This window comes from Anomaloglossus baeobatrachus, chromosome 12 (genome assembly GCF_048569485.1).
Source record: "Anomaloglossus baeobatrachus isolate aAnoBae1 chromosome 12, aAnoBae1.hap1, whole genome shotgun sequence".
Classification (NCBI taxonomy): domain Eukaryota; kingdom Metazoa; phylum Chordata; class Amphibia; order Anura; family Aromobatidae; genus Anomaloglossus; species Anomaloglossus baeobatrachus.
In genome coordinates this window covers 88064071-88082242 of record NC_134364.1, presented here as the reverse complement: position 1 = coordinate 88082242, position 18172 = coordinate 88064071, and the positions used below count along the sequence as shown (strand labels likewise).

At 57.0% G+C, this 18172-nt stretch overlaps 1 protein-coding gene across 1 annotated transcript; it reads right to left on the bottom strand.

Annotated features, from left to right (window-relative positions):
- Positions 1–25: 25 nt before the first annotated feature.
- Positions 26–18154, bottom strand: RNF115 (ring finger protein 115). Its single transcript, XM_075330079.1, has 9 exons — positions 17958–18154; positions 5922–5980; positions 5747–5804; positions 5389–5591; positions 5184–5255; positions 2431–2503; positions 2113–2206; positions 1921–2036; positions 26–602 (listed from the first exon to the last, which is right to left on the bottom strand). The coding sequence occupies exons 1-9, from the start codon at positions 18036–18038 to the stop codon at positions 471–473; spliced, it is 888 nt and encodes a 295-aa protein (XP_075186194.1). The 5' UTR covers positions 18039–18154; the 3' UTR covers positions 26–470.
- Positions 18155–18172: the final 18 nt, after the last annotated feature.

The following is an 18172-nucleotide window of genomic DNA, read 5'->3' as shown; positions in this document are numbered from 1 at the left end:
TAGGAACGAGGTCGGACGAGTTGGATCTCTCCGGATATAGGAAGAAATTTATTTTAGATTTACAAATATTTTACGTTATAGATTTCATTTTTTTTCTCCGTTTTATCTCATGATTCTCCACAATCAGCCGAGGAAACCGGGAGAAGGCGAGGGGGCAGGGGGCGTATGTGCAAAAGAAAAGAAAAAACACCGGCCCCTCGGAGAGAGGTTTAGTCACGGGGAAGGGGCCGAATAGTCCAGTCCATAGTCCACGCGATGGGACGTCCACACGATCAGTCCAAACTATCTCCGAATACGGGTCATGTGACCTGACCGACCATCAGCCTCGGGGGGGCGCCAATCAGAGGAGAAATGTAAAATGGCCTTTATACTGGTTCGGATACGCCGGGCACAGACCGCCGCTTGACAGTTTTTCGGATGTGGTTGGCAATTTATTCTCTCTTGCAGGAGGCTGCAGGAACGGGGCTCCTTCAGAAGGACCATCTGTCGTGCGCCTGACTTTCACCGCTGTAGCTGTTACTGGCGGAGGCCTCAGAACCGGGAGCTTGTCGCGTCGAATCCTCGCCGTTTAAACTCTTTCGGCAAACGGGGCACGTATCATGCTGTGAAGAGACGGGGAAAGCAAGGGGTTAAACACAAGGGCCTCAGACTTCCCATACTTCTATGTAAGACCACTAGATCTTGAGGATGCAGCAGCGCAATCTGGTGGTCATCTAGAATACGACGCACATGAATGTACTCAGGGACGATGTAGTGCAACAGCGCCACCTGGTGGTCATGTAGTACATAACACAATGTACTTGAAGAGTATGCAATGCAGCAGTGCCATCTGGTGGTCATGTAGTAGACAACACTTACATATACTTAAGAAGAATATGATGCAGCAGTGCCATCTGGTGGTCTTGCACCATACGGTGCTGCAGCACTACATCCCATAAATCTAAATATAAAGCCGAGTGTATGTGTGTGTGTATGTCCGCTAAAGGAATCCGCACCGTCGCATTTACAATCACGAAATTTTGCACAGACGCTTCATGTGACTCAGGGAACGCTATAGACTATGTTTGGACAGGAAAATTTTACCCTGCGCTTTACAGTTACTCTCCAAAAATCCTGCCTCTATTAAACTTAATGGAGGTGGGAGCTACAGGCTATTAATAGCAACTGTCAGTGGTTGCTATAGGAACAAAATAAAGTGTTAGTATAAGAAGCTTATGTGTGAGGTAATTAGATGTCAGTGGGGAGACGGAGAGAGACAGAGAGAGACAGACAGTCAAAAGAGACAGACAGAGGCAGACAGACACAGGCAGACAGGAAAAGAAAGCGAGATAGACAGAGACAGACAGGGAAAGAGACAACAGGGAAAGAGACACAGACAGACGGGGAAAGAGACAGACATATGGGAAACAAAAGATAGATGGGGAAAGAGACACAGAAATAAAGAGAGACAGACACACAGAGATAGAGAGAGACAGAGAGAGAGACACAGACAAACAGACATGAATAGAAAGATGGATAGAAAGAGACACACATGGATAGAGACACACAGAAAAAGGGACAGAGACAGACACACAGACAGAAAGAGACAGAAACAGACACAGTGACAGACACACAGACAGAGAGAGAGACAGACAGAAACAGACAGACAGACAAAAAGACAGACAGATGGACAGAGACAGACAGAAGGAGCCAGACAGAAACAGAGACACACAGACAGACACCGAGACAGACAGAGACAGATAGACACAAACAGACGAAGATGGGAGACAGACAGAGAGTTACTATCCAAAACAACGCCCGGGTACTACAGCTAGTGTCCTTATATTACTGAGGTTCACTTATTTTATAGTCCCAGAAATGTTCAATCCCAAAATCCAGAGAGCCAATCGTATAAAGGAGGAGGTGCAGACGTGTTATTACCATCTCGAGCCAAGGCACAATACAGTCTCCATGGAAGAAGTGATTGCAGGGCAGCTGCCGGACCTGCTCCGATACAGTGTAATCGTCTTTACACACGGGACACTCCAGGCCCAAATCTATGGGACAGAAAACCGGGTCACCATGAACTCCACAGGGGTTAACCCCTTACAGTCCGGCCCCTTCTGCACTCACCCACTTGCTCCTGAGTTACGGTCACTGTCGGAAGGGAGGAGATCTTCTCTTTGTCCGCCGGAGGGGGGCCGGTATTTTCCAGTTGGCTCAAAAGCTAAAAAGTTTTAAAAAAATTACAAGGTACGAATTCTGGAACTGCACTTCATTCCTTGGGGCTCGCTCTTAAAGGGCCGGTAAGAATAAAACCGCCTGGTTAGAAAATGGTAGTGGCAATATGACGCAAGAAGGATTTACCAGTCAATGGCTGGTAACAGAGAACAACAGATCAGAGTCAACTACAGAATAAGTGTAGAGAAACTCTCCAGAGTATGTCCTCACCTGAGTGACGATTGAGTCTAGGCCGCTCTGGCCCCAGGCGTAATCAGCTGGATTGGAATGAAGCATCCCGCTCCTGCAAGGGGAAAGAAATAGTTAATATAGTCTGAAAAAAAGACAGCAGCAGCGTACAAAAGGCAGGAAGGATTGTTATCAAATTTATTATTTGAGCACCAGAGAGCAGCAATCAGCTAATATCAGGATGTGATGTCACACGCTGACCACAGGAGGGCAGCAGAGAGCAGCAATCAGCTAATATCAGGATGTGATGTCACACACCGACCACAGGAGGGCAGCAGAGAGCAGCAATCAGCTAATATCAGGGTGTGATGTCACACACCGACCACAGGAGGGCAGCAGAGAGCAGCAATCAGCTAATATCAGGATGTGATGTCACACACCGACCACAGGAGGGCAGCAGAGAGCAGCAATCAGCTAATATCAGGATGTGATGTCACACACCGACCACAGGAGGGCGGCAGAGAGCAGCAACCAGCTAATATCAGGATGTGATGTCACACACCGACCACAGGAGGACGGCAGAGAACAGCAATCAGCTAATATCAGGGTGTGATGTCACACACCGACCACAGGAGGGCAGCAGAGAGCAGCAATCAGCTAATATCAGGATGTGATGTCACACACCGACCACAGGGGGGCAGCAGAGAGCAGCAATCAGCTAATATCAGGATGTGATGTCACACGCTGACCACAGGAGGGCGGCAGAGAACAGCAATCAGCTAATATCAGGGTGTGATGTCACACACCGACCACAGGAGGGCGGCAGAGAACAGCAATCAGCTAATATCAGGATGTGATGTCACACACCGACCACAGGAGGGCGGCAGAGAACAGCAATCAGCTAATATCAGGGTGTGATGTCACACACCGACCACAGGAGGGCGGCAGAGAGCAGCAATCAGCTAATATCAGGGTGTGATGTCACACGCTGACCACAGGAGGGCGGCAGAGAGCAGCAATCAGCTAATACCAGGGTGTGATGTCACACACCGACCACAGGAGGGCAGCAGAGAGCAGCAATCAGCTAATATCAGGGTGTGATGTCACACACCGACCACAGGAGGGCGGCAGAGAGCAGCAATCAGCTAATATCAGGGTGTGATGTCACACACCGACCACAGGAGGGCGGCAGAGAGCAGCAATCAGCTAATATCAGGGTGTGATGTCACACACCGACAACAGGAGGGCAGCAGAGAGCAGCAATCAGCTAATATCAGGATGTGATGTCACACACCGACCACAGGAGGGCAGCAGAGAGCAGCAATCAGCTAATACCAGGATGTGATGTCACACACCGACCACAGGAGGGCAGCAGAGAGCAGCAATCAGCTAATATCAGGGTGTGATGTCACACACCGACCACAGGAGGGCAGCAGAAAGCAGCAATCAGCTAATATCAGGATGTGATGTCACACGCTGACCACAGGAGGGCGGCAGAAAGCAGCAATCAGCTAATACCAGGATGTGATGTCACACACCGACCACAGGAGGACGGCAGAGAGCAGCAATCAGCTAATATCAGGATGTGATGTCACACAACCACAGGAGGACGGCAGAGAGCAGCAATCAGCTAATATCAGGGTGTGATGTCACACACCGACCACAGGAGGGCAGCAGAGAGCAGCAATCAGCTAATATCAGGATGTGATGTCACACACCGACCACAGCAGGGCAGCAGAGAGCAGCAATCAGCTAATATCAGGATGTGATGTCACACGCTGACCACAGGAGGGCAGCAGAGAGCAGCAATCAGCTAATATCAGGATGTGATGTCACACACCGACCACAGGAGGGGGCAGAGAGCAGCAATCAGCTAATATCAGGATGTGATGTCACACACCGACCACAGGAGGGCAGCAGAGAGCAGCAATCAGCTAATATCAGGGTGTGATGTCACACACCGACCACAGGAGGGCGGCAGAGAGCAGCAATCAGCTAATATCAGGATGTGATGTCACACACCGACCACAGGAGGGCAGCAGAGAGCAGCAATCAGCTAATACCAGGATGTGATGTCACACACCGACCACAGGAGGGCGGCAGAGAGCAGCAATCAGCTAATATCAGGATGTGATGTCACACACCGACCACAGGAGGGCAGCAGAGAGCAGCAATCAGCCAATATCAGGATGTGATGTCACACGCTGACCACAGGAGGGCGGCAGAGAGCAGCAATCAGCTAATATCAGGATGTGATGTCACACGCTGACCACAGGAGGGCGGCAGAGAGCAGCAATCAGCTAATACCAGGATGTGATGTCACACACCGACCACAGGAGGGCGGCAGAGAGCAGCAATCAGCTAATATCAGGGTGTGATGTCACACGCTGACCACAGGAGGGCGGCAGAGATCTCCAGTCAGTCTGTAGACAGGGCACTGCAGTCCCTGATGCTGCCAGCAGGGGGCAGCCGCTCAGCTCTGCTGTATCATCCAGTGATTATTAGGTTTTGTCTTCGGGGTTATTACGTTACAGAGATGAGGATCAGTAATATAATCCTCCACTTGCCCCACTCACCAGCTGTGAGTATTGATGACATCAGTCGTGGTTGAAATGCCCCTCGACCCTCCCCCACAAGGAGGAGGGGGGCTACATCTGCCTCTACACAACCACACTGCCGCGTGCTCCGCCATGGGATGATTTCATCCTTTATATATCTTCCCTCTGGTGCAGTTGTGACAATCTTGTGTTCTTCCTCCATGCTTTACACTACAGCAGTGCTCCAATCGCACTTACCATGAGACGTGATGGGGGGACCCTGGTAAAGGAGGATTTGCGAGGACCCCGGCAAAGATCTGCTGGATGATCCTGGGGATGAGAAAAGGGGAAATGTACCAGAAGTCATAAGTAATTAGCATAAATGGGGGTGCGGCTGTTAGACTGCCAATCATCAGAGCCCGTTGATGGTCATATGATTGTCCAATGGCCTGTGATCACTCACCCCTCGATGGCCGGAGAGCGGTCGGGCCGGGAGCTGACGCGGGATCTGTAGCGGGTGGGCTGCCTCAGCGGCCAGCGGCTCCGGAGATCTGATTGGCCCTGGTGGCGCCGCTCGCCATCTCTGTTATCTTGGTCCAAGGAGCTGCTGCTCAGGAAATGCCGGAAATCGGGGAAAAACATGGTGTGGTCTAAGTGGTCCCAGAGCTAGGCGGGGGAAAAAGGAAAAAAAGTAACATGTCTTAAAGGGACAGTAGCCACACAAGCAATCTTAGGAAGAAGCTCGGGCCCCAAACACTATGGGCCCCCTGCTGACACAGCGATTATATCCCGTGTGGGGTTAAATAAGCTGTGGCGCTCACCTCTGTGAAATGTGTGGTCACGTTATCGTCTAGTGCGTTTCCTCCAGAGTCTAAAAAACTGAAAGACAAGGAAAAGGATCAGGACGGATCCACTCAGATGGAGACCAGCGCTGATGACACCTGTGCTCTAGTCACATCCAAAGCTTCTCTACGGCTGCACATGAGCGCCCCCTACCTGGAGTCTTCAGTCACCTCTTCGATAAAGCCGGAGTCGCAGCGGGGGCAGATATACTCCTGGAAGACAAGAGAGAGGAGAGGGTGAGGAGACACAGGACACCTTCCACAGATGCTCCACTCACCACCAGAGCTGCATTCTGCTGTCAGCTAAGATCAGATCCCAACACCATCCTGGAAGATTAACCCAATAAATAACCAACACATTTCCCAGAATGCAGCGTGTTCTCTGTACATATCAAGAACCAGAGCAGCGGCCCAACAAGAGCAGAACTACACAGGGGGCATCCGGCTATCCAAGAGCGGAGGCAAGGAAGGCCAGCACTGGGGGCACCCGGCTATCCAAGAGCTGAGGCAAGGAAGGCCAGCACTGGGGGCACCCAATTATCCAGGAGCAGAGGCGAGGAAGGCCAGCACTGGGGGCACCCAATTATCCAAGAGCTGAGGCAAGGAAGGCCAGCACTGGGGGCACCCAATTATCCAGGAGCAGAGGCGAGGAAGGCCAGCACTGGGGGCACCCAATTATCCAGGAGCGTAGGCGAGGAAGGCCAGCACTGGGGGCACCCAATTATCCAGGAGCGGAGGCGAGGAAGGCTAGCACTGGGGACACCCAATTATCCAGGAGCAGAGGCGAGGAAGGCTAGCACTGGGGGCACCCAATTATCCAGGAGCAGAGGCGAGGAAGGCCAGCACTGGGGGCACCCAATTATCCAGGAGCAGAGGCGAGGAAGGCCAGCACTGGGGGCACCCAATTATCCAGGAGCGTAGGCGAGGAAGGCCAGCACTGGGGGCACCCAATTATCCAGGAGCGGAGGCGAGGAAGGCTAGCACTGGGGACACCCAATTATCCAGGAGCAGAGGCGAGGAAGGCTAGCACTGGGGGCACCCAATTATCCAGGAGCAGAGGCGAGGAAGGCCAGCACTGGGGGCACCCAATTATCCAGGAGCAGAGGCGAGGAAGGCCAGCACTGGGGGCACCCAATTATCCAAGAGCTGAGGCAAGGAAGGCCAGCACTGGGGGCACCCAATTATCCAGGAGCAGAGGCGAGGAAGGCCAGCACTGGGGGCACCCAATTATCCAAGAGCTGAGGCAAGGAAGGCCAGCACTGGGGGCACCCAATTATCCAGGAGCAGAGGCGAGGAAGGCCAGCACTGGGGGCACCCAATTATCCAGGAGCGTAGGCGAGGAAGGCCAGCACTGGGGGCACCCAATTATCCAGGAGCGGAGGCGAGGAAGGCTAGCACTGGGGACACCCAATTATCCAGGAGCAGAGGCGAGGAAGGCTAGCACTGGGGGCACCCAATTATCCAGGAGCAGAGGCGAGGAAGGCCAGCACTGGGGGCACCCAATTATCCAGGAGCAGAGGCGAGGAAGGCCAGCACTGGGGGCACCCAATTATCCAGGAGTAGAGGCGAGGAAGGCCAGCACTGGGGGCACCCAATTATCCAGGAGCAGAGGCGAGGAAGGCCAGCACTGGGGGCACCCAATTATCCAGGAGCAGAGGCGAGGAAGGCCAGCACTGGGGGCACCCAATTATCCAGGAGCAGAGGCGAGGAAGGCCAGCACTGGGGGCACCCAATTATCCAGGAGCAGAGGCGAGGAAGGCCAGCACTGGGGGCACCCAATTATCCAGGAGCAGAGGCGAGGAAGGCCAGCACTGGGGGCACCCAATTATCCAAGAGCTGAGGCGAGGAAGGCCAGCACTGGGGGCACCCAATTATCCAGGAGCGGAGGCGAGGAAGGCTTGCACTGGGGACACCCAATTATCCAGGAGCAGAGGCGAGGAAGGCCAGCACTGGGGGCACCCAATTATCCAGGAGTAGAGGCGAGGAAGGCCAGCACTGGGGGCACCCAATTATCCAAGAGCTGAGGCAAGGAAGGCCAGCACTGGGGGCACCCAATTATCCAGGAGCAGAGGCAAGGAAGGCCAGCACTGGGGGCACCCGGCTATCCAGGAGCAGAGGCGAGGAAGGCCAGCACTGGGGGTACCCGGCTATCCAGGAGCAGAGGCAAGGAAGGCCAGCACTGGGGGCACCCAATTATCCAAGAGCTGAGGCAAGGAAGGCCAGCACTGGGGGCACCCAATTATCCAGGAGTAGAGGCAAGGAAGGCCAGCACTGGGGGCACCCAATTATCCAGGAGTAGAGGCGAGGAAGGCCAGCACTGGGGGCACCCAATTATCCAGGAGTAGAGGCGAGGAAGGCCAGCACTGGGGGCACCCAATTATCCAGGAGCAGAGGCGAGGAAGGCCAGCACTGGGGGCACCCAATTATCCAGGAGCAGAGGCGAGGAAGGCCAGCTCTGGGGGCACCCAATTATCCAGGAGCAGAGGCGAGGAAGGCCAGCACTGGGGGCACCCAAATTATCCAGGAGCAGAGGCGAGGAAGGCCAGCACTGGGGGCACCCAATTATCCAAGAGCAGAGGCAAGGAAGGCCAGCACTGGGGGCACCCGGCTATCCAGGTGTAGAGGCGAGGAAGGCCAGCACTGGGGGCACCCGGCTATCCAGGAGCAGAGGCGAGGAGGGCCAGAACTGGGGGCACCCAATTATCCAGGAGCGGAGGCAAGGAAGGCCAGCACTGGGGGCACCCAATTATCCAGGAGCGGAGGCAAGGAAGGCCAGCACTGGGGGCACCCAATTATCCAGGAGCGGAGGCGAGGAAGGCCAGCACTGGGGGCACCCAATTATCCAAGAGCTGAGGCAAGGAAGGCCAGCACTGGGGGCACCCAATTATCCAGGAGCAGAGGCGAGGAAGGCCAGCACTGGGGGCACCCAATTATCCAAGAGCTGAGGCAAGGAAGGCCAGCACTGGGGGCACCCAATTATCCAGGAGCAGAGGCGAGGAAGGCCAGCACTGGGGGCACCCAATTATCCAGGAGCGTAGGCGAGGAAGGCCAGCACTGGGGGCACCCAATTATCCAGGAGCGGAGGCGAGGAAGGCTAGCACTGGGGACACCCAATTATCCAGGAGCAGAGGCGAGGAAGGCTAGCACTGGGGGCACCCAATTATCCAGGAGCAGAGGCGAGGAAGGCCAGCACTGGGGGCACCCAATTATCCAGGAGCAGAGGCGAGGAAGGCCAGCACTGGGGGCACCCAATTATCCAGGAGTAGAGGCGAGGAAGGCTAGCACTGGGGGCAACCAATTATCCAGGAGCAGAGGCGAGGAAGGCCAGCACTGGGGGCACCCAATTATCCAGGAGCAGAGGCGAGGAAGGCCAGCACTGGGGGCACCCAATTATCCAGGAGCAGAGGCGAGGAAGGCCAGCACTGGGGGCACCCAATTATCCAGGAGCGGAGGCGAGGAAGGCCAGCACTGGGGGTACCCGGCTATCCAGGAGCAGAGGCAAGGAAGGCCAGCACTGGGGGCACCCAATTATCCAGGAGCAGAGGCGAGGAAGGCCAGCACTGGGGGCACCCAATTATCCAGGAGTAGAGGCGAGGAAGGCTAGCACTGGGGGCAACCAATTATCCAGGAGCAGAGGCGAGGAAGGCCAGCACTGGGGGCACCCAATTATCCAGGAGCAGAGGCGAGGAAGGCCAGCACTGGGGGCACCCAATTATCCAGGAGCAGAGGCGAGGAAGGCCAGCACTGGGGGCACCCAATTATCCAGGAGCAGAGGCGAGGAAGGCCAGCACTGGGGGCACCCAATTATCCAGGAGCAGAGGCGAGGAAGGCCAGCACTGGGGGCACCCAATTATCCAGGAGCAGAGGCGAGGAAGGCCAGCACTGGGGGCACCCAAATTATCTAGGAGCAGAGGCGAGGAAGGCCAGCACTGGGGGCACCCAATTATCCAAGAGCAGAGGCAAGGAAGGCCAGCACTGGGGGCACCCGGCTATCCAGGTGTAGAGGCGAGGAAGGCCAGCACTGGGGGCACCCGGCTATCCAGGAGCAGAGGCGAGGAGGGCCAGAACTGGGGGCACCCAATTATCCAGGAGCGGAGGCAAGGAAGGCCAGCACTGGGGGCACCCAATTATCCAGGAGCGGAGGCAAGGAAGGCCAGCACTGGGGGCACCCAATTATCCAGGAGCGGAGGCGAGGAAGGCCAGCACTGGGGGCACCCAATTATCCAGGAGCGGAGGCAAGGAAGGCCAGCACTGGGGGCAACCAATTATCCAGGAGCGGAGGCGAGGAAGGCCAGCACTGGGGGCACCCAATTATCCAGGAGCAGAGGCGAGGAGGGCCAGCACTGGGGGCAACCAATTATCCAGGAGCAGAGGCGAGGAAGGCCAGCACTGGGGGCACCCGGCTATCCAGGAGCAGAGGCGAGGAGGGCCAGAACTGGGGGCACCCAATTATCCAGGAGCGGAGGCAAGGAAGGCCAGCACTGGGGGCAACCAATTATCCAGGAGCGGAGGCGAGGAAGGCCAGCACTGGGGGCACCCAATTATCCAGGAGCGGAGGCGAGGAAGGCCAGCACTGGGGGCACCCGGCTATCTAAGAGCTGAGGCAAGGAAGGCCAGCACTGGGGGCACCCAATTATCCAGGAGCGGAGGCGAGGAGGGCCAGCACTGGGGGCAACCAATTATCCAGGAGTAGAGGCGAGGAAGGCCAGCACTGGGGGCACCCAATTATCCAGGAGCGGAGGCGAGGAAGGCCAGCACTGGGGGCACCCAATTATCCAGGAGCGGAGGCGAGGAAGGCCAGCACTGGGGGCACCCAATTATCCAGGAGCGGAGGCGAGGAAGGCCAGCACTGGGGGCACCCAATTATCCAGGAGCGGAGGCGAGGAAGGCCAGCACTGGGGGCACCCAATTATCCAGGAGCGGAGGCGAGGAAGGCCAGCACTGGGGGCATCCGGCTATCCAGGAGCAGAGGCAAGGAAGGCCAGAACTGGGGGCACCCGGCTATCCAGGAGCAGAGGCAAGGAAGGCCAGCACTGGGGGCACCCAATTATCCAGGATCGGAGGCGAGGAAGGTCAGCACTGGGGGCACCCGGCTATCAAGGAGCAGAGGTGAAGATGGTCAGCACTGGGGGCACCCGGCTATGCAAGAGCTGAGGTAAGGAAGGCCAGCACTGGGGGCACCCGGCTATCCAGGAGCAGAGGTGAAGATGGTCAGCACTGGGGGCACCCGGCTATCCAGAAGCAGAGGTGAGGATGGTCAGCACTGGGGGCACCCGGGTATCCAGAAGCAGAGGTGAGGATGGTCAGCACTGGGGGCACCCGGCTATCCAAGAGGAGAGGTGAGGATGGTCAGCACTGGGGGCACCCGGCTATCCAAGAGGAGAGGTGAGGATGGTCAGCACTGGGGGCACCCGGCTATCCAGAAGCAGAGGTGAGGATGGTCAGCACTAGGGGCACCCGGCTATCCAAGAGGAGAGGTGAGGATGGTCAGCACTGGGGGCACCCGGCTATCCAGAAGCAGAGGTGAGGATGGTCAGCACTAGGGGCACCCGGCTATCCAAGAGGAGAGGTGAGGATGGTCAGCACTGGGGGCACCCGGCTATCCAGGAGCAGAGACGAGGAAGGCCAGCACTGGGCTGGGGCACCCGGCTATCCAGGAGCGGAGGCGAGGAAGGCCAGCACTGGGGGCACCCGGCTATCCAGGAGCGGAGGCGAGGATGGTCAGCACTGGGGGCACCCGGCTATCCAGGAGCGGAGGTGAGGATGGTCAGCACTGGGGTCACCCGGCTATCCAGGAGCGGAGGCGAGAAAGGCCAGCACTGGGGGCACTCTGCGATCCTCCTGGTGGTGTATGGTTACAGAGCGGTCATTCACGGCACTGGAGAAATTCCACCCAATACTTCTAGGATTTTATGGGTAAAATAACCCCAGGAGGTCACCCTAAATGTCTCCCCAGCCCTACAGGTCACTGCGGCAATATGGGCACCTGCCAGTCATAGCAGGGACCAGTCAGCACTGACAAACGTTACCAAGAGAGGGGGAGGTGGGTGACGTGCTGGGGCTGCCGGGTGCCCGGTGGTATCTCTGTATATGGCAGCTGCCGTCTGCAGCCCCTGGAATACGACACCGGGGGCTCAGCTATCCCAGCAGCAGCCAGGTGAGACGACTGTCATATATACATGACCACCAGGGTGCAGCACCAGGGAAGCACCGGGGACCCAACACCACAAAGGAGTAGGGACACAGACATGTCACTGCGCAGGCTGCCCCCTGCAGGCCATTTCTGGCCTTGTGCCACCGCTTCACACCACGTTAAGAGAATGCGCCCAGCTCTGCGGACAGCGCCCTCCTCAGGGGCAGAGCGCACAGTGCAGACAGCGCCCTCCTCAGAGGGGCAGAGCGCACCGTGCAGACAGCGCCCTCCTCAGAGGGGCAGAGCGCACCGTGCAGACAGCGCCCTCCTCAGAGGGGCAGAGCGCACAGTGCAGACAGCGCCCTCCTCAGGGGCAGAGCGCACAGTGCAGACAGCGCCCTCCTCAGAGGGGCAGAGCGCACAGTGCAGACAGCGCCCTCCTCAGAGGGGCAGAGCGCACCGTGCAGACAGCGCCCTCCTCAGAGGGGCAGAGCGCACAGTGCAGACAGCGCCCTCCTCAGAGGGGCAGAGCGCACAGTGCAGACAGCGCCCTCCTCAGAGGCAGAGCGCACAGTGCAGACAGCGCCCTCCTCAGGGGCAGAGCGCACAGTGCAGACAGCGCCCTCCTCGGAGGGGCAGAGCGCACCGTGCAGACAGCGCCCTCCTCAGAGGGGCAGAGCGCACCGTGCAGACAGCGCCCTCCTCAGAGGGGCAGAGCGCACCGTGCAGACAGCGCCCTCCTCAGAGGGGCAGAGCGCACCGTGCAGACAGCGCCCTCCTCAGAGGGGCAGAGCGCACAGTGCAGACAGCGCCCTCCTCAGAGGGGCAGAGCGCACAGTGCAGACAGCGCCCTCCTCAGGGGCAGAACGCACAGTGCAGACAGCGCCCTCCTCAGGGGCAGAACGCACAGTGCAGACAGCGCCCTCCTCAGAGGGGCAGAGCGCACAGTGCAGACAGCGCCCTCCTCAGAGGGGCAGAGCGCACAGTGCAGACAGCGCCCTCCTCAGAGGGGCAGAGCGCACAGTGCAGACAGCGCCCTCCTCAGAGGGGCAGAGCGCACAGTGCAGACCGCACTCCTCAGAGGGGCAGAGCGCACAGTGCAGACCGCACTCCTCAGAGGGGCAGAGCGCACAGTGCAGACAGCGCCCTCCTCAGAGGGGCAGAGCGCACAGTGCAGACAGCGCCCTCCTCAGAGGGGCAGAGCGCACAGTGCAGACAGCGCCCTCCTCAGGGGCAGAGCGCACAGTGCAGACCGCACTCCTCAGAGGGGCAGAGCGCACAGTGCAGACAGCACCCTCCTCAGGGGCAGAGCGCACAGTGCAGACAGCGCCCTCCTCAGAGGGGCAGAGCGCACAGTGCAGACAGCACCCTCCTCAGGGGCAGAGCGCACAGTGCAGACAGCGCCCTCCTCAGCTTATTCTGTATGTCAAACGCGGAACTGCTGAAAGCAGTAAGTTACAGCAGCCGCTCCACCAGATAACAGCGGGATCAACTGACAGAAAACTCCCGGGAGGGGCCAGAGTGCAAGTGGAGCAGGATACAATGAACAAGTACAGGTGGAGCAGGACGCAGTGTACAGGCACAGGTGCAGCAGGATGCAGTGTACAGGCACAGGTGGAGCAGGATACAGTGTACAGGCACAGGTGGAGCAGGATACAGTGTACAGGCACAGGTGGAGCAGGATACAGTGTACAGGCACAGGTGGAGCAGGATACAGTGTACAGGTGCAACAGGATGCAGTGTACAGGTGCAGCAGGATGCAGTGTACAGGTGCAGCAGGATGCAGTGTACAGGTGCAGCAGGATGCAGTGTACAGGTGGAGCAGGATGCAGTGTACAGGTGGAGCAGGATACAGTGTACAGGTGGAGCAGGATACAGTGTACAGGTGGAGCAGGATACAGTGTACAGGCACAGGTGGATCAGGATACAGTGTATAGGCACAAGTGGAGCAGGATGCAGTGTACAGGTGGAGCAGGATGCAGTGTACAGGCACAGGTGGAGCAGGATGCAGTGTACAGGCACAGGTGGAGCAGGATGCAGTGTACAGGCACAGGTGGAGCAGGATGCAGTGTACAGGTGGAGCAGGACACAGTGTACAGGTACGTTGCAGTGTACAGGTGGAGCAAGATGCAGTGTACAGGTGAAGCAGGATGCAGTGTACAGGTGAAGCAGGATGCAGTGTACAGGCACAGGTGGAGCAGGATGCAGTTTACAGGTGGAGTAAAATGCAGTGTACATGCACAGGTGGAGCAGGATGCAGTATAGAGGTACAGGTGGAGCAGGATGCAGTATACAGGTAGAGCAGAATGCAGTGTCCAGGCACAGGTGGAGCAGGATACAGTGTACAGGCACAAGTGGAGCAGGATGCAGTGTACAGGTGGAGCAGGATGCAGTGTACAGGTACAGGTGGAGCAGGATACAGTGTATAGGCACAGGCTGAGCAGGATACAGTGTACAGGTGGGGCAGGATGCAGTGTATAGGTGGGGCAGGATGCAGTGTATAGGTGAAGCAGGATGCAGTGTACATGCACAGGTGGAGCAGGATGCAGTGTACAGGTGGAGCAGGACGCAGTGTACAGGTGGATACGATGCAGTGTACAGGCACAGGTGGAGCAGGATACAGTGTACAGGCACAGGTGCAGCAGGATGCAGTGTACAGGTGCAGCAGGATGCAGTGTACAGGTGCAGCAGGATGCAGTGTACAGGTGCAGCAGGATGCAGTGTACAGGTGCAGCAGGATGCAGTGTACAGGTGCAGCAGGATGCAGTGTACAGGCACTGGTGGAGCAGGATGCAGTATACAGGTACAGGTGGAGCAGAATGCAGTGTACAGGCACAGGTGGAGCAGGATGCAGTGTACAGGTGGAGCAGGATGCAGTGTACAGGTGGAGCAGGATGCAGTGTACAGGTGGATACGATGCAGTGTACAGGCACAGGTGGAGCAGGATACAGTGTACAGTGTACAGGTGCAGCAGGATGCAGTGTACAGGTGCAGCAGGATGCAGTGTACAGGTGCAGCAGGATGCAGTGTACAGGTGCAGCAGGATGCAGTGTACAGGTGCAGCAGGATGCAGTGTACAGGTGCAGCAGGATGCAGTGTACAGGTGCAGCAGGATGCAGTGTACAGGTGCAGCAGGATGCAGTGTACAGGTGCAGCAGGATGCAGTGTACAGGTGCAGCAGGATGCAGTGTACAGGTGCAGCAGGATGCAGTGTACAGGTGCAGCAGGATGCAGTGTACAGGTGCAGCAGGATGCAGTGTACAGGTGCAGCAGGATGCAGTGTACAGGTGCAGCAGGATGCAGTGTACAGGTGCAGCAGGATGCAGTGTACAGGTGCAGCAGGATGCAGTGTACAGGTGCAGCAGGATGCAGTGTACAGGTGCAGCAGGATGCAGTGTACAGGTGCAGCAGGATGCAGTGTACAGGTGCAGCAGGATGCAGTGTACAGGTGCAGCAGGATGCAGTGTACAGGTGCAGCAGGATGCAGTGTACAGGCACTGGTGGAGCAGGATGCAGTATACAGGTACAGGTGGAGCAGAATGCAGTGTACAGGCACAGGTGGAGCAGGATGCAGTGTACAGGTGGAGCAGGATGCAGTGTACAGGTGGAGCAGGATACAGTGTACAGGTGGAGCAGGATACAGTGTACAGGCACAGGTGGATCAGGATACAGTGTACAGGCACAGGTGGAGCAGGATGCAGTGTACAGGTGGAGCAGGATGCAGTGTACAGGCACAGGTGGAGCAGGATGCAGTGTACAGGCACAGGTGGAGCAGGATGCAGTGTACAGGTGGAGCAGGACACAGTGTACAGGTACGTTGCAGTGTACAGGTGGAGCAAGATTCAGTGTACAGGTGAAGCAGGATGCAGTGTACAGGTGAAGCAGGATGCAGTGTACAGGTGAAGCAGGATGCAGTGTACAGGTGAAGCAGGATGCAGTGTACAGGCACAGGTGGAGCAGGATGCAGTTTACAGGTGGAGTAAAATGCAGTGTACATGCACAGGTGGAGCAGGATGCAGTATAGAGGTACAGGTGGAGCAGGATGCAGTATACAGGTAGAGCAGAATGCAGTGTCCAGGCACAGGTGGAGCAGGATACAGTGTACAGGCACAAGTGGAGCAGGATGCAGTGTACAGGTGGAGCAGGATGCAGTGTACAGGTACAGGTGGAGCAGGATACAGTGTATAGGCACAGGCTGAGCAGGATACAGTGTACAGGTGGGGCAGGATGCAGTGTATAGGTGGAGCAGGATGCAGTGTACAGGCACAGGTGGAGCAGGATGCAGTGTACAGGTGGAGCAGGACGCAGTGTACAGGTGGATACGATGCAGTGTACAGGTACAGGTGGAGCAAGATGCAGTGTACAGCCACAGGTGGAGCAGGATGCGGTGTACAGCCACAGGTGGAGCAGGATGCGGTGTACAGCCAGAGGTGGAGCAGGATGCGGTGTACAGGTGGAGAAGAATGCAGTGTACAGGCACAGGTGGAGTAAGATGCAGTGTACAGGTGAAGAAGGATGCAGAGTACAGGTGGAGCAGGATGCAGTGTACAGGTACTGGTGGAGCAGGATACAGTGTACAGGTACTGGTGGAGCAGGATGCAGTGTACAGGTGGAGTAGGATGCAGTGTACAGGTGGAGCAGGATGCAGTGTACAGCCACAGGTGGAGCAGGATGCGGTGTACAGCCAGAGGTGGAGCAGGATGCAGTGTACAGGTGGAGAAGAATGCAGTGTACAGGCACAGGTGGAGTAAGATGCAGTGTACAGGTGAAGAAGGATGCAGAGTACAGGTGGAGCAGGATGCAGTGTACAGGTACTGGTGGAGCAGGATACAGTGTACAGGTACTTGTGGAGCAGGATGCAGTGTACAGGTGGAGTAGGATGCAGTGTACAGGTGGAGCAGGATGCAGTGTACAGGTACTGGTGGAGCAAGGATGTAGTGTACAGGTGGAGCAGGATGCAGTGTACAGGTACAGGTGGAGCAGGATGCAGTGTACAGGTACAGGTGGACCAGGATGCAGTGTACAGGTACAGGTGGAGCAGGATGCAGTGTACAGGTGGAGCAAGGATGCAGTGTACAGGTACAGATGGAGCAGGATGCAGTGTACAGGTACAGGTGGAGCAGGATGCAGTGTACAGGTGGAGCAGGATGGAGTGTACAGGTGGAGCAGGATAAAATGTACAGGCACAGGTGGAGCAGGATGCAGTGTACAGGTGGAGTAGGATGCAGTGTACAGGTGGAGCAGGATGCAGTGTACAGGTGGAGCAGGATGCAGTGTACAGGTACTGGTGGAGCAAGGATGCAGTGTACAGGTGGAGCAGGATGCAGTGTACAGGTACAGGTGGAGCAGGATGCAGTGTACAGGTACAGGTGGAGCAGGATGCAGTGTACAGGTGGAGCAGGATGCAGTGTACAGGTGGAGCAGGATGCAGTGTACAGGTGGAGCAGGATGCAGTGTACAGGTGGAGCAGGATGCAGTGTACAGGTGGAGCAGGATGCAGTGTACAGGTGGAGCAGGATGCAGTGTACAGGTGGAGCAAGGATGCAGTGTACAGGTACAGATGGAGCAGGATGCAGTGTACAGGTGGAGCAAGGATGCAGTGTACAGGTACAGGTGGAGCAGGATGCAGTGTACAGGTGGAGCAGGATGGAGTGTACAGTTAGAGCAGGATAAAATGTACAGGCACAGGTGGAGCAGGATGCAGTGTACAGGTGGAGCAGGATGCAGTGTACAGGTGGAGCAGGATGCAGTGTACAGGTGGAGCAGGATGGAGTGTACAGTTAGAGCAGGATAAAATGTACAGGCACAGGTGGAGCAGGATGCAGTGTACAGGTGGAGCAGGATGCAGTGTACAGGTGGAGCAGGATGCAGTGTACAGGTGGAGCAGGATGGAGTGTACAGTTAGAGCAGGATAAAATGTACAGGCACAGGTGGAGCAGGATGCAGTGTACAGGCACAAGTGGAGCAGCATTTGGTGCCGATATCCCCGATTCCCGGCCGCTCCCCGGTCTCTGGCCCCGCCTCAGGCCCGTCCTCCCCCGGGCGCTCCGCACTCACCGGCAGTTTGGGGCTGACCTCCCCCTTGCAGTGATGGCAGAAGAAGCGATGCTGGGACACCGCCGCCGCCGCCTCCGCCATTTTCCTCTTCCTCCTCCGCCCGCTCCTATGGTCACGTCAGTCCTCCGAGCAGCAGAGGGCGCCGCCCGGCCTGAGCCGCTCTGTTCCCGCAGCAGTGCGCTATGCGGGGTCCTCCAGCACCACCGAGAGGAGGG